We start from the raw sequence: 14468 nt of genomic DNA on the forward strand, positions 1-14468 counted from the left end.
CCCGGGCGCTGGGGATGGCTCCTTGGCCTCTGCCCCAGGCGCTAGAGTGGCTCTGGTCGCGGCAGAGCTACGCCCCAGAGGGGCAGAGCATCGCCCCCTGGTGGGTGTGTCAGGTGGATCCCGGTCAGGCGCATGCGGGAGTCTGTCTGACTGTCTCTCCCCGTTTCCAGCTTCAGAAAAATACAAAAAAAAAAAAAAAAAAAACAAAAACCAAAATAAAATCATTGAGACACAAATACACATAATGAGTCCTGGACACAAAACATCAGTAAATGTATGTAGAAATCAATGCTTCATATAGTGGCCTATAGCTGTGTGAAGAATTAGAGTAGAAAAGCATTCAATACCTGGAGTTCATGTGATGGTTGTTGTGTTCCTTTGGGCAGGCGCATGCACACGACCCGATACTTACCATCCTGTACAGACCCAACACAGGACACTGGAGAAGTAAACTGTGGGGCTTTCATTTTCATCTCTGCTCACCTGGAGCTCCTGGGACTTATGGTGACAGCTGAGAAAACATTGAAGGACAAGTATTGCCAGTGGACATCTGGCCATGCTGTGAATATAGGAAATGTTTGCATCCAAAGTAACATAATTTTTTGACCAAAGCGGTCACAATGTCAGTCCTCTGTAGAGGTGACCAACAGTAAGTAATATGACTGAGAATGAAACCTGTAAAACTTGTCCTGGTTCTACTTCAGTAAAGAAGGTAATGAGATAACACTGAGAAATTTTTTAGAACTCTAATCAATATCAGAGCCAGGAAGATCATTGCAATTTACAAACTCAGAGATGTCATTGTTATTTGTTAAGTATTTGCATTCAAAAGTAGACATTTTAGCAGTAAAACATACTGAGTGCTGCATAGTTTGAAAAAAATATGTGAAATAACCACCAAATTGATTTGTCATTGTATGATATTAGAAAAATTCCTAACTACTGATCAGAAGATACAAGGGCTTGTGGGGCTGATGGAGGAGGGGGACAGCAGTGACTGGCTGTGGCCACAGCACTTCAAAGAATGGCTGTGACATCTGTGAAGCTGAGAATACAAATAGAAAAATGGTACAGAGGAAATGAAATAAACAAGTTTAACTTGCCTGAGTTCAGTAAGTAGTGTACACTGGGAACAGGTGCCCTCTCTCCATATGCAGAGTTCATGCAAATTTTTTATTGTAAATATTTTTTCTAAAAAAGTTTTTTATTTTTTTAAAAAAGATTTTATATATTGATTTTTCTTAGAGAAGGGGAGATAGAGAAAGAGAGAAGGGGTGAGAAGAAAAAAGCATCAACTCACAGTAGTTGCTTCCTGTGTGTGCCTTGACCGTGCAAGCCCTGGGTTTCCAAGCAATGACCTCAGTGTTCCAGGTTGATGCTTTACCCACTGTATGACCACTGGTCGGGCTTTATTTCACTTTAAATTGGTTTACTTTTAATATTATTTTCTTATGATTTTAGGTGTTCTGCACAGTAGTTAGACAATCATATATTTTACAAAGTGACACCTTAGATTACCTGCAGTGCCCACCGTGCAGTTCTTGTACAATATTACTGGGCCTATACACTCTTCCATTCCTTCCAACTGTTCTGTTAATACTAGTTGTACTTCTTAGTACCTTCACCTTTCTTCCGTTCCCCCAGCACCCTCCCCTCAAGCAACCACCTGTCCCCTCTCTGTATGTTTCAATTTTATTTTGTTCTTCAGATTGCACATGTACCTGAAATCACATGGATTTACCTTTCTCTGACTGACCCACCCTGGATGTACTCCACCTCCTACCTGTTACCACATTACTGTGATGGGAATTTGCTTCTGAATCATGGAGGGTCTATCACACAGACAACTCTGTCCTGTGTGGTTTTACTTTGTGTAGAAGTCAAAACACAAAGACTTGGGACACCATCAAGTTTTTAGCTGAACAAGTTGGCAGAGAAGAGAATAACTTCTAAAGAGTCACAATACCAAAAGAAATGTTCATCTAATCGCGTTTCTCTTTACTAGAGACATGAAATGAAACATACCAAATAAACTGCAATGTATTGTGATCTCTGTGCAATTATTTCCATTTTCAAGTTGATTTTTTAAAGATTTTATTTATTCATTTTATTTTTTCATTTTTTATTTTTTATTTATTTTTTACAGAGACAGAGAGTAGTCAGAGAGAGGGATAAACAGGGACAGACAGACAGGAACGGAGAGAGATGAGAAGTATCAATCACCAGTTTTTCATTGCGCGTTGCAACACCTTAGTTGTTAATTGATTGCTTTCTCATATGTGCCTTGACCTTGGGCCTTCAGAAGACTGAGTAACCCCTTGCTGGAGCCAGCAACCTTGGGTTCAAGCTGGTGGGCTTTTTTTTTTTTATTATTTTACAGAGGAGAGGGAGAGACAGAGAGAGAAGAGACAGAGAGAAGAGGGGGAGGAGCTGGAAGCATCAACTCCCATATGTGCCTTGACCAGGCAAGCCCAGGGTTTCGAACCCGCGACCTCAGCATTTCTAGGTCGACGCTTTATCCACTGCGCCACCACAGGTCAGGCTTATTTATTCATTTTAGAGGAGAGAGAAAGGAGAGGGGGCAAGTGGAAGCATCAACTTGTAGTACTTGTTTCCCATATGTGCCCTGACTGGGCAAGCACAGGGATTCGAACCAGCAACCTCAGCATTCCAGTTCAAAGCTTCAAACACTGCACCACCACAGGTCAGGCTTCAAGTTGATGTTTGAGTACTGCTAATTTCAATGAATTTATTCAATGAACCACTCTTCATTTTCCTGCATAGGACTTATAAAAACTATTTCATAACCTACACATAAGGGAAAACCTACGATAGGTTTTACATGAGATACAAGGAAGTAAACAAGCAACTGAAATGTTTGATTCTACATCCAAGTCAAGAGATCTAGAAAAAAATAAATTGTAATGGAGAGAAAATGATTCATATTATGAACTGTAAGATCTTCAGTTTATTAGTCAATCATCGCATACCTGTAAATTACATATATGGACCCACCATTTGCTTTTCCTTCTCAGGATACACATACACACAATACACACACTTCTTCCTCATTAGTCCTCTTATTCCTACACTACATCTTTACGTTACTTCATGTGCACACTGCAGTTACTGTGTAGCAATCCATGTTATTAATCTTTGGTTATAGTCTCAAAAATAGAGGTGAAAAATAATATATAGAGTCAATTATAGTGATTTAGAATTCCAAAACTGTGGCTTCCTAGTTATATTTACTCAACGGTTAAGCAGAGCCTATGATATTATTGGATGGTGAACAGCAGTTACACTAAAGATTACAAGGGGAAATGAAATAGAAAAGTGTATTCCTCACAAACCCTTGACAAAATACAGCTCACTCCAGGCCAGTATACCAGGGGAGACCAAGCCAGTACACATAGACTACAGGAGGACCCAGAACATGTGCCTTTATGAGGTTCTTGAGCTAACTGTGGAATGTTCAAAGCAAATCAAAATGAGCAAGGTCTCGATAAACCGTGTAGAGACCTTTTCTGTGGGCTACACACAGTAAAAGTCCTGAGGTTCAAGAAAGACTGCTCACAGGGCTGCTGCAGTCATGTCTGCAACTTACATTTCCTCGTACCTCTTTGAGCTTTGTCTGTGTGAACAGTTGTGAAAGAAGAAAGTGTCAAAAATAAATGCCAAGTCAGCAATATTATGAATTTAGCTGGATTCAAAAAAATACTCATATTCTCTTTATTGTAACCATCATAATGCTTAAGTAGGTACAATAAAAATATAAAATGTATGGGGAAATATTTCTATTTAATTTAAGGTTAATGGCCACTGGACAATGGACTGCCAACGAAGTGATTCCTACATGTTAGCAAGCAGTGTACTGTTAACAGCGACCTTGAATAAGGTTGGATAGTGAAGACATTCAAACTCGTTCAGCTTTATTAACAAAAACACTAACTCCAAACATCGAACACAGCCTATATAAAGAATGACAAAAATAGTGTGTGACCATGTGTCAAAATACACATGACAAACATTTGACATGCATTCCTGATTTTCTCATGTAATGATCTGAGAGCTGTGCTTTCTTGGTTTTCAGAACAGAGGGAAATCATTGACTAAACATACACGTACAATATCATGAACTTAGGGATGAGTTGTTTATACATTTTCTGGTGTATCTCTAAAGCTATTTTTATTTAAGCCACATCTACTAATATTCATCACACTCTCCATGGCTCCTATGAAGATACATCAGAATTGAAAAAAAAAACAAAACAGGCCTGGCTGGTTGTCTCAGCGGTAGAGTGTCGGCCTGGAGTGTGGAAGTCCTGGGTTCGATTCCCAGCCAGGGCACACAGGAGAAGCACCCATCTGCTTCTCCATCCTTCCTCCTCTCCTTTCTCTCCCTTCCCCTTCCACAGCCAGGGCTCTATTGGAGCAAAGTTGGCCTGGGTGCTGAGGACGGCTCCATATCCTCTCAGGCAGTAGAATGGCTCTGGTTGCAATGAAGCAACGCCCCAGAAAAGCAGAGCATCACCCCCCTGGTAGGCATGTTGGGTGGATCCTGGTTGGGTGAATGCGGGAGTCTGACTGCCTCCCGCTTCTAACTTCGGAAAAATACAAAGAAAAAAAGGAAAAAAACAAAAAACTACTGGCCCTTACCAGTTTGCTCAGCAGTAGAGCATCAGCCCAGTGTGCGGAAGTCCCAGGTTCAATTCCCAGCCAGCACACAAAGGAGAAGCGCCCATCTGCTTCTCCACCCTTCCCCCTCCTTTCTCTCCATCTCTCTCTTCCCCTCCTGCAGCCAAGGCTCTACTGGAGCAAAGTTGGCCCAGGCACTGAGGATGGCTCCATGGCTTCTGCCTCAGGTGCTAAAATAGCTATGGTTGAAACGAAGCAATGCCCCAGATGGGGAGAGTATCACCCCCTAAAGGGCATGCCAAGTGGATTCCAGTTGGATACATGCAGGAGTTTGTCTCTCTCTTTTTTTTAAAGAGACAGAGTCAGAGAGAGGGATAGGGACAGACAGACAGGAACAGAGAGAGATGAGAAGCATCAATCATCAGTTTTTCGCTGACACCTTAGCTGTTCATTGATTGCTTTCCCACACGTGCCTTGACCGTGGGCCTTCAGCAGACCGAGTGACCCCTTGCTTGAACCAGCGACCCTGGGTCCATGCTGGTGAGCTTTTTGCTCAAACCAGATAAGCCTGCGCTCAAACTGGCCACCTTGGGGTCTCGAACCTGGGTCTTTCCGCATCCCAGTCCAATGCTCTATCCACTGTGCCACCACCTGGTCAGGTAGGAGTTTGTCTTCCTGCCTCCTCATTTCAATAATTAAACAAACAAACTGCCATCTTATTTTCATTCAAGAGCAACCGATAAGATTTAAAATTCACTGCTCATGTGTCACTTTTTAAAATTTTTTTAAATTTTTTATTTATTTATTTTTTACAGAGGCAGAGAGTGAGTCAGAGAGAGGGATAGACAGGGACAGACAGGAACGGAGAGAGATGAGAAGCATCAATCATTAGTTTTTCATTGTGCGTTGCAACACCTTAGTTGTTCATTGATTGCTTTCTCACATGTGCCTTGACCACGGGCCTTCAGCAGACCGAGCAACCCCTTGCTGGAGCCAGCGACCTTGGGATCAAGCTGGTGAGCCTTGCTCAAACCAGATGAGCCCTCACTCAAGCTGGCAACCTCGGGGTCTCGAACCTGGGTCCTTCTGCATCCCAGTCCAATGCTCTATCCACTGCGCCACTGCCTGGTCAGGCGTGTCACTTTTTGAATATTATTTATTGAGTTTAGAGAGAGGAGAAAGTGAGAGAATGAGAAAGTAGTGGGAAGCATCAACTTTTAGTAGTTGTGTTTCCATTGTGCCTTGCCCAGACAAGCCAGGGTGTTGAACCAGTAACCTCAACGTTCCAGGTCAGTGCTTTATCCAGTGCACAACTGCAGGTCAGACAATGTGCTTCTTTTTTTATGTTCTTCCATCTGACATTAATGCAATATTGGTGCTGTGAAAACCTCTTCCATGGTGGTGATGTAAATCGTTTCTAGTGAATGAGGAACAACATCTCATTTAGGTTTTTTTCAGACATGGAACATTACCATGACCTTGATCTTCATGACAAAGAGATATGAGTGAGACCCACCAAATAGAAAGAATTCACAGACCTCTGAGACAAAAACCTGTAATTCTGCATACACAAAAGGGAAAAAATAGCTTCAAGTGATCTGAGAGTAGAATCACATTTATATATTTTGTCACAATGTATCAAATACTGTCAACATAACAGAAAATTGATAAGTAATTTTACATATTCAAGCATCTAACCCTTGATATACTGAAGCATACTTGAACGTTAACTAAGTTTTGAAACTTTTTGGTTACTCCCGATAATAAATATTCTGATTTAGGGTAACATATGAAAACAGGCACTAACTGACTGATATTCCGTGATATATAAGATTTGATTTTAATTCAATACATTCCCTCATATTTTATTTTTAAAGATTTACTGATTTTACAGAGAGAGGAAATGGTGGTAATGGGGAAATGAGAAGTATTAGCTCTTAGTTGCTGCCCTTTAGTTGTTCACTGATTGCTTGTCATATGTGCCTTGACCGGGCAAGACAGAGGTTTCTAACTAGCAACGTATGTTCCAGGTTGATGCTCTATCCACTGAGGCACCACAGGCCTGGTCCTTGTTTTTTATTTTGTTTTCTTTTTTACATCTTTATGGTCTCTGGACAGTATGAACTCTGAGTTAGCTTCTGAAGTGTGTACTTTGAAGTAAGGTCTTTCAACATACAGTGGTACCTTGACACACGAGTTTAATTTGTTTCATGGCCAAGCTCATGACTCCATTTGCTTGTGTGTCAAATTGAATTTCCCCATTTAAATGAATGGAAATGCAATTAATCCATTCCAAACCCCCAAAACCACATGAATTTTGTTTTATATGCTTTTAAATAAGAAAATGATTTTATAAATAACAAATATATACATATATACACACACACACAATAAGAGAGAATGTAAAGAAATAAACTGGTTTATGAGGTGTATTTACCTTCAAGTTTAGGCAAAGATGCTGGCGGAGGGGAAGGAGACTGGCAGAGGTGGTTTTCACTTTGTGTACTATATTGCTTAACATAACTTACTCTTTACACACTTAGTGCTACACTTAATTGCAAAATTTAACTTACATACTACGTATAATATGTAACTTTATCGCTAAACTTAATTGCTATTTTTTACTTTGCTTAATCATCATCATTTTCTTCACTTTTGGCTTTTTTGCCACACTTTCCTCACTTTCATTCAGAGGCCGTTTCAACAAAAACCTTTCCATGGAAGTTTGTTTCTTCCTCCCTTTCAAAATGTTTGGCAGGCCATCTAATGGAAGGTGGCGGGAGCTCATGATTCAAGTATCTGCCTGTGACTTAAAGCAAAAAATCCGAATGCTCGTCTCTCAAAATGCTCGTGATTTAAAGTGTTCCTGTGTCAAGGTACCACTGTATATTATAAGCGTGGACTTTCTCTCCAGTTGTATTTTCTGATATAGAGTGAGGCTGTAGTTCCAGCTAACTGGCTTCCTATACTCTTCATTTTTAAAGTTTCTGTCTGGTAAGAATTTTCATGTGTTGATGAAATTGTGACTGCTGAATAAAAGTTTTCCATCATTTAAATTTGTAAGGTTTCTCTTTGGTATGAATTCTCTCATGTTTAGTAACACGTGAACGCAGATTAAAAATTTTGCCACATATTTCACATTTGTAAGGCTTTTTCTTCCTGGTATGAGTTCTTTCATGTTTAGTAACATATGAACGCCGATTAAAGGCTTTGCCACATATTTCACATTTGTAAGGCTTCTCTCCAGTATGAATTCTCATATGTTGAGTAAAACCTGAACGATGAGTGAAGGCTTTGCCACATATTTCACACTTGTAAGGCTTCTCGCCAGTATGAATTCTCTCATGTTTAGTAACATGTGAAGGCCGTTTAAAGGCTTTGCCACATATTTCACATTTGTAAGGTTTTTCTGTATTATGAATTCTCATATGTTGAGTAAGTATTGACCGCTTATTAAAGGCTTTGACACACATTCCACATTTGTAAGGCTTCTCGCCAGTATGAATTCTGACATGTTCAGTAAGTCTTCCCTGCCGATGAAAGGCTTTGCTACATATTTCACATTTGTAAGGCTTCTCACCAGTATGAATGTTCTCATGGTTAGTAAGATATGAACGCCAATTAAAGGATTTGCCACATATTTTACATTTGTAAGGCTTGTCCATGGCATGAACTCTCTCATGGTTAGTAACATATGAACGCCGTTTAAAAGCTTTGCCACATATTTCACATTTGTAAGGCTTTTCTCTGGTATGAATTCTCAAATGTTGAGTAATAAGTGAACGTTGAGTAAAGGCTTTGCTACATATTTCACATTTGTATGGCTTCTCGCCTGTATGAATTTTTACATGTTGAATAAGACCTGAATGATGAGTAAAGGCCTTGCCACATATTTCACATTTGTAAGGCTTTTCTGAGGTATGAATTCTCATATGTTGAGTAAGTATTGACCGCTTATTAAAGGCTTTGCTACATGTTTCACATTTGTAAGGCTTCTCTCCAGTATGAATTCTCTCATGGTCAGTAAGACTTATCCGTCGATGAAAGGCTTTGCCACATATTTCACATGTGTAAGGCTTCTCTCCAGTATGAATTCTCTCATGTTCAGTAAGTCTCATCCGTCGACTAAAGGCTCTGCCACATATTTGACATGTGTATGGCTTCTCTCCAGTATGAATTCTCTCATGTTCAGTAAGTCTCATCCGCCGACTAAAGGCTTTTCCACATACATCACAGGTGTAAGGCTTCTCTTCAGTATAAATTCTCTCATGTTGAACAAGTTTTGAACACAGAATAAAGGCTTTCTCACGTTTTTCAGATTTGAATGTCTTTTCTCCAGTATGAATTCTCTCATGGACAGTAAGTTGTGACTGAAAATTAAAAGTTTTGTCACATTCTTTACATTTGTAACACTTGTCTACAGTATGTATTTTCTTATGTTTATATAAACATAAGGAATGACTAAAGAATTTCCCACAATGAGAGCATTTGTAAACCTCTTCTCCAGTATTAATATTCTTATATTGACTAATATTGAAATATTGGCACAAAGATTTGTTACATTCACTATATTGGTTTGTCTTCTGTACAATACAACTATTCTGATGTGTGTTGAGATTTGAGGTTTGATCAAAAACTTTCTCACTTTTATGATGGTTCTCTGACAACTCAGTTATTGAATATTTATTAGGATTTGACCATTCGTAAAATTTGTTCCAAGATTCATTAAATTGATTACTTCTGTCTCCATTACACGTATTCTGGCAATCATTGAAAATAAAAAGGCCGTTAGTGAAGGCTCTCACTGCATTAAACATGTAAAATTTCCCCCAATGAACAATTCCATGAAACCTAATGAACCATGATATTTATATAAAAACCATCTCAAGTTTATTAAGTTGTAGACTTTGGACCAAGGAGAAATTATTTCTAGGTAAAGCATAATGAATCCCTGGTTAGAAGATTCTCCAAATGATACCCTTTAGAATTTCCGTTTGCATTTTTAATCTCTTCGTTTCTGAAATGTTTGACTCATTGTTTCACCCAATACTGTACTATATTTTAAGTGGTTCAAATGAGTATTTATTTATAGCACCAACTAGATAACTTTTCCGATTTTGCCAATTTTCTTTCAGAGAATAGGCATGGTTAAATAAATTACTTTGAAAAAAATAAATAAATAAATAAATAAATAAATAAATTACTTTGAGTCTGTGTTTAGAAAGACACTATTTTCCAAACATAATGTATTTAAGAGGTAGTTCTTCCAAGATGTTTTATATCTTTCTTTTTAAGTGAGAGGAGGGGAGATAGTGACACAGACTCCTGCATGTGCCCCAATGGGGATCCAATTGGCAAGCCCTATCTGGGGCCACTGCTCAAACAACTGATTTGTTTTTAGGTTTGACTCTAACGCTCAGACCAATTGAGCTATCCTCAGCAATTGGGCAGATGTTCAGATCAAATCGAGGAATTGGCTGCACGAGGGAAGAGGAAGGGAAGGGGGAGAGGGAGGGAGGAGGGAGAAAGAGGAGAGAAGCAGATGGTCACTTCTTTTGTGTACCTTGACCAGGAATCAACCTGGACATCCATACAACAGGCCAATCCTCCATCTACTGTGCCACCAGCCAAGGTCAATAATTTATATCTTTGATTTCTTTTGGAAACAAATTATTATAAGTAACTGCCCCACTTCAGTTATGTTCATAACATCTGCCCTCACACTCCAACTAACACTCCCAATCTTTTATTAAGTATTCATTTTTGGGCCACATCTTCCATATCTTACCAGTAGCATCTTGTGCAATGAATCCTCTATGTCTGGATTTGGCAACAAATCCTGGGTCCCTTTAGAAGACATAGCTGAAAGATACCAAATAAATTATCACTCACTACACTCAGGTAAATGTGTCTTAAATTCTAATTTATAAAATTAGTACTGAGTACAGGACTTCAGCAACATGGTACAATAGGAATCATCAAAACTTCACCCCTAATGGAGAAGTGAATTTACAAACAATTGCTAACACAACTGCTTTTATTGATGTTTCTAGAAGCCAATTAGAACATAGCAGCCTCAGTAAAAGAGTCACATCAAAACAAAAAAATTGAAGAGGCTTATATAATATTTGCTCCCAATAGCTGCTCCCTCTCCCTGACACAGCATGGCAATACTGTGAGAAAAGTCCCAATTCCCACATCTATTCTGGAAAGACATAAATAAGTGCAGTGATGATCTGATGTTATTGCCACTGCCTGAGGGATTGGTTTCTCTTCTGTGGGACACAGAGCATGAAAACAATGATAGTACACCATGAATGCACTGTGGTGGCGGATTTTTTAAAAAGGTGACTGTTCAGCCTGACCAGGTGGTGGCACAGTGGATAGAGCATTGGACTGGGACACAGAGAACCCAAGTTAGAAAGCCCAAGGTCGCCAGCTTGAGCTTGGGCACATGACCCTATAGTCGCTGTTCTTGAGCCCAAATGTTGTTGGCTTGAAGCCCAAGGTCACTGGCTTGAGCCCAAGGTTGCTGGCTTGAGTAAGGGGTCACTTGCTCTGCTGTAGCCCCTTGGTCAAGGAACATATGAGAAAGCAATCAAAAACAACTAAATAGCTACAATGAAGAATTGATGTTTCTCATCTGTCTCCCTTCCTGTCTGTCTGTCCCTATCTGTTCCTATCTTTGTCTCTTTTTCTGTCTCAATAAAAAAAAAAAGTGACTGTTCAAACACCAAGGAGATTGGAGTATTAAAGACAGACATGAAGTAAAAGATATTTCCATAGCTGCTAAAAAGAGAGAACATATTTTCCCCGAGCTGGATAGCTCACTTGGTTAGTGTCTTCCTGAAGTGCAGAGGATGCGGGTTTGATTCCCAGTCAGGGAACATAAAGAAACAGATTGATGTTCCCGTCTCTCTATTTCCTTTACTCTCTCACTAAATTCAATATTATTATTATTATTATTTTTATTTATTTATTTATTTTAGCAAGAGAGACACAGAGAGAAAGAGACAGAAAGATGAACAAATAGTGACAGACAGGAAGGGAGAGAGGTGAGAAGCATCAATTCTTTGTGGCAACTCCTTAGTTGTTCACTGATTGCTTTCTCATATGTGCCTTGACTGGAGGGCTACAGACAAGCCAGTGACCCGTTGCTCAAGCCAGCGACCTGTGGGCTCATCTCCATACTCCTACTCTAAAACCAGTGACCCCACACTCAATGGTGAGCCTGCACTCAAGCTGGCAACTTCAGGGCTTCAAACCTAGATCCTCAGCTTCCCAGGTCAATGCTTTAGCTGCTGCTCTACCACCTGGTCATGCAGAAAGTCCTTCTTAAATAGTTATCATAGCTCATCCCTTCTAGCAATTACTTTAAATGTAAACAGATGATACTTCTCAAGTAGAACAAGTCATGGCTAAACAGATTATAGAAAACTTTAGTTACCTTCTGTCTACAAGTTTTAGTTTATAAGTGAGGACACCATAGAACAGGGGTCCCTAAACTTTTTACACAGGGGGCCAGTTCACTGTCCCTCAGACCATTGGAGGGCCGGACTATAAAAAAATCCCTATGCACACTGCACATATCTTATTTTAAAGTAAAAAACAAAACGGGAACAAATACAATATTTAAAATAAAGAACAAGTAAATTTAAATCAACAAACTGACCAGTATTTCAATGGGAACTATGCTCCTCTCACTGACCACCAATGAAAGAGGTGCCCCTTCCGGAAGTGCAGCGGGGGCCGAATAAATGGCCTCAGGGGGCCACATGTGGCCCGCGGGCCGTAGTTTGGGGACCCCTGCCATAGGATGTAACTAAAAATATGGGAAAAGGTATTCCATATAAGAGGTAACCAGAAAGAGCACAAGTGGTTATAATAATACCAAATACAAAGTAAGGGTCAAAAAGTCACAAAAAAGAGGGGAACCATATAAGATTAAAGCGTGAATTAAAAAGAAAGTGATAACAAATATAAATAGGGCTGGGGAACCTCATGGCTACCAAATATAGAAAGACTACATGAAGAAATTAAAAAAAAAATAAGATGGCTACATAATAATTAAGAACCTCAATATCCAAAATATAACAATAAGCAGCAAACAATCTAAATACAGAGGCTCAGTAGAGAGACTGAACAAGACTATTCACTAATTATATACAACAGACGAAAATAGTCTATTAAGCAAACCAAACTGAAATAGATAATCTTGTTCAAATTATTTTTCCTGACTTTAGCCAGTGGCTCAGTAAATAGAGCAGCAGCCCAGTGTATAGACATCCTGGGTTCAATTCCCAGTCAGGGCACACAGGAGAAACAACCATCTGCTTCTCCCCTTCCCCCTCCTTTTTCTCTTCCCCTCTCACAGCCAGCAGGTTGACTGGTTTGAGCATCAGCCCCAGATGGAGCTGGCCAGGTGGATCCCAATCTGGGTGTATGCGGGAGTCTGTCTCACTATCTCCCCTCTGCTCTCAATGAAAAACAATCAAACAAATAAATAACCAAATAAATAACCAAATATTAATAGTTTAAAATTCAACATTTGGACAAAGAAAGAAATACAAATTCAAGCAGATCACTGACTTTTAAGTAAGACATATGTAAAAAGGTCAACAGGAGGACATATTATAATGAAAATATCATTAGTACCATACAACAACTACCGTAAGAGCATAAAAAAAAAGCCTGACCAGGCGGTGGTACAGTGGATAGAGCATTGGACTGGGATGTGGAGAACCCAGGTTCAAGACCCCGAAGTCACCAGCTTGAGTGCGGGCTCATCTGGTTTGAGCAAGGCTCACCAGCTTGAGCCCAAGATCACTGGCTCGAGCGAGGGGTCACTTGGTCTGTTGTAGCCCCCAGGTCAAGGCACATATGAGATATCAATCAATGAACAACTAAGGAACCGCAACGAAGAACTGATGTTTCTCATCTCTCTCCCTTCCTGTCTGTCACTATCTGTTCCGCTCTCTGACTCTCCCTGTCTCTGCCACAAAAAAAAAAAAAAAAAAAAAAAGCATAAAAAATAGAAAAACCTTGTCATGGAAAAGACAACTCTTCCAAGATTATCAGTGGGACACAGTATGCAGATCATGGCTCACACATCGGGGTGCCCCCGGCAAAACACAGGTGGTGACTGATCTTGGCCTGCACCTCCCGGGAGCCCCAGAGCCAGCACACCCAGTGGAATTGCTTCAAGCCACATCAGAGCCCCACCATAAACCACCTCCATAAGGCTGACTCAGTGGGCACTGCAGTCCTGCTGGAATCACTCCTGTTCTGTGGGGTGGGCTCTTGCACAGGCAACTTTCCACAGTGGTTGGTGTTCGTAGGCAGTCCTTTCAGATCAACAGCCTCAAGGTACATCCTCCCCATTGATGTGCTAACAGCAAGCAGGGCTCAAATACAAGTGGAAGGTGCACAGAAATCACACAAGGGGCAAAGCACAAGAGCCCATCCTGTGTGATTGGGAGAGTGTGCAACTGGGCCTGACAGAACACCTACTACATTAGGCCACTCTGTCAAGCCTGGGACACAGAGCCACTCCTCCTAATACACACAAACAAGCACTGGGAGGCTGCCCGAACGAGGAGATAAAGAAACAAGTCCCAAATGAAAGAACAGAACTAAACTCCAGGCAAAGAACTCAACAAAACAGACAAGAAATCTACTAGATGTTGACTTAAAACACCAGTGATGATGATGCTCAATGAACTTTGTGAAAACCTCTGCAGTATAAAAAAGGACCGGTCAGAAATGAAGGATATAGTACCAAAGTGAAGAATGTACAAGAAATCTATAGATTAGATGAAGCAAAAAATCAA

General features: G+C 40.2%; 1 protein-coding gene across 1 annotated transcript in view; it reads right to left on the reverse strand.

Annotated features, from left to right (window-relative positions):
* Positions 1 to 5935: 5935 nt before the first annotated feature.
* Positions 5936 to 14468, reverse strand: part of LOC136332017 (zinc finger protein 91-like) — a 64048-nt gene continuing 55515 nt past the window's right edge. The window contains 1 exon segment of the mRNA XM_066271242.1: positions 5936 to 9165. Coding sequence (XP_066127339.1) covers positions 7686 to 9165 — 1480 coding nt within the window. The 3' untranslated portion in view covers positions 5936 to 7685.

The sequence above is a fragment of the Saccopteryx bilineata genome, chromosome 3, assembly GCF_036850765.1.
Source record: "Saccopteryx bilineata isolate mSacBil1 chromosome 3, mSacBil1_pri_phased_curated, whole genome shotgun sequence".
In the NCBI taxonomy this organism is placed as follows: Eukaryota; Metazoa; Chordata; class Mammalia; order Chiroptera; family Emballonuridae; genus Saccopteryx; species Saccopteryx bilineata.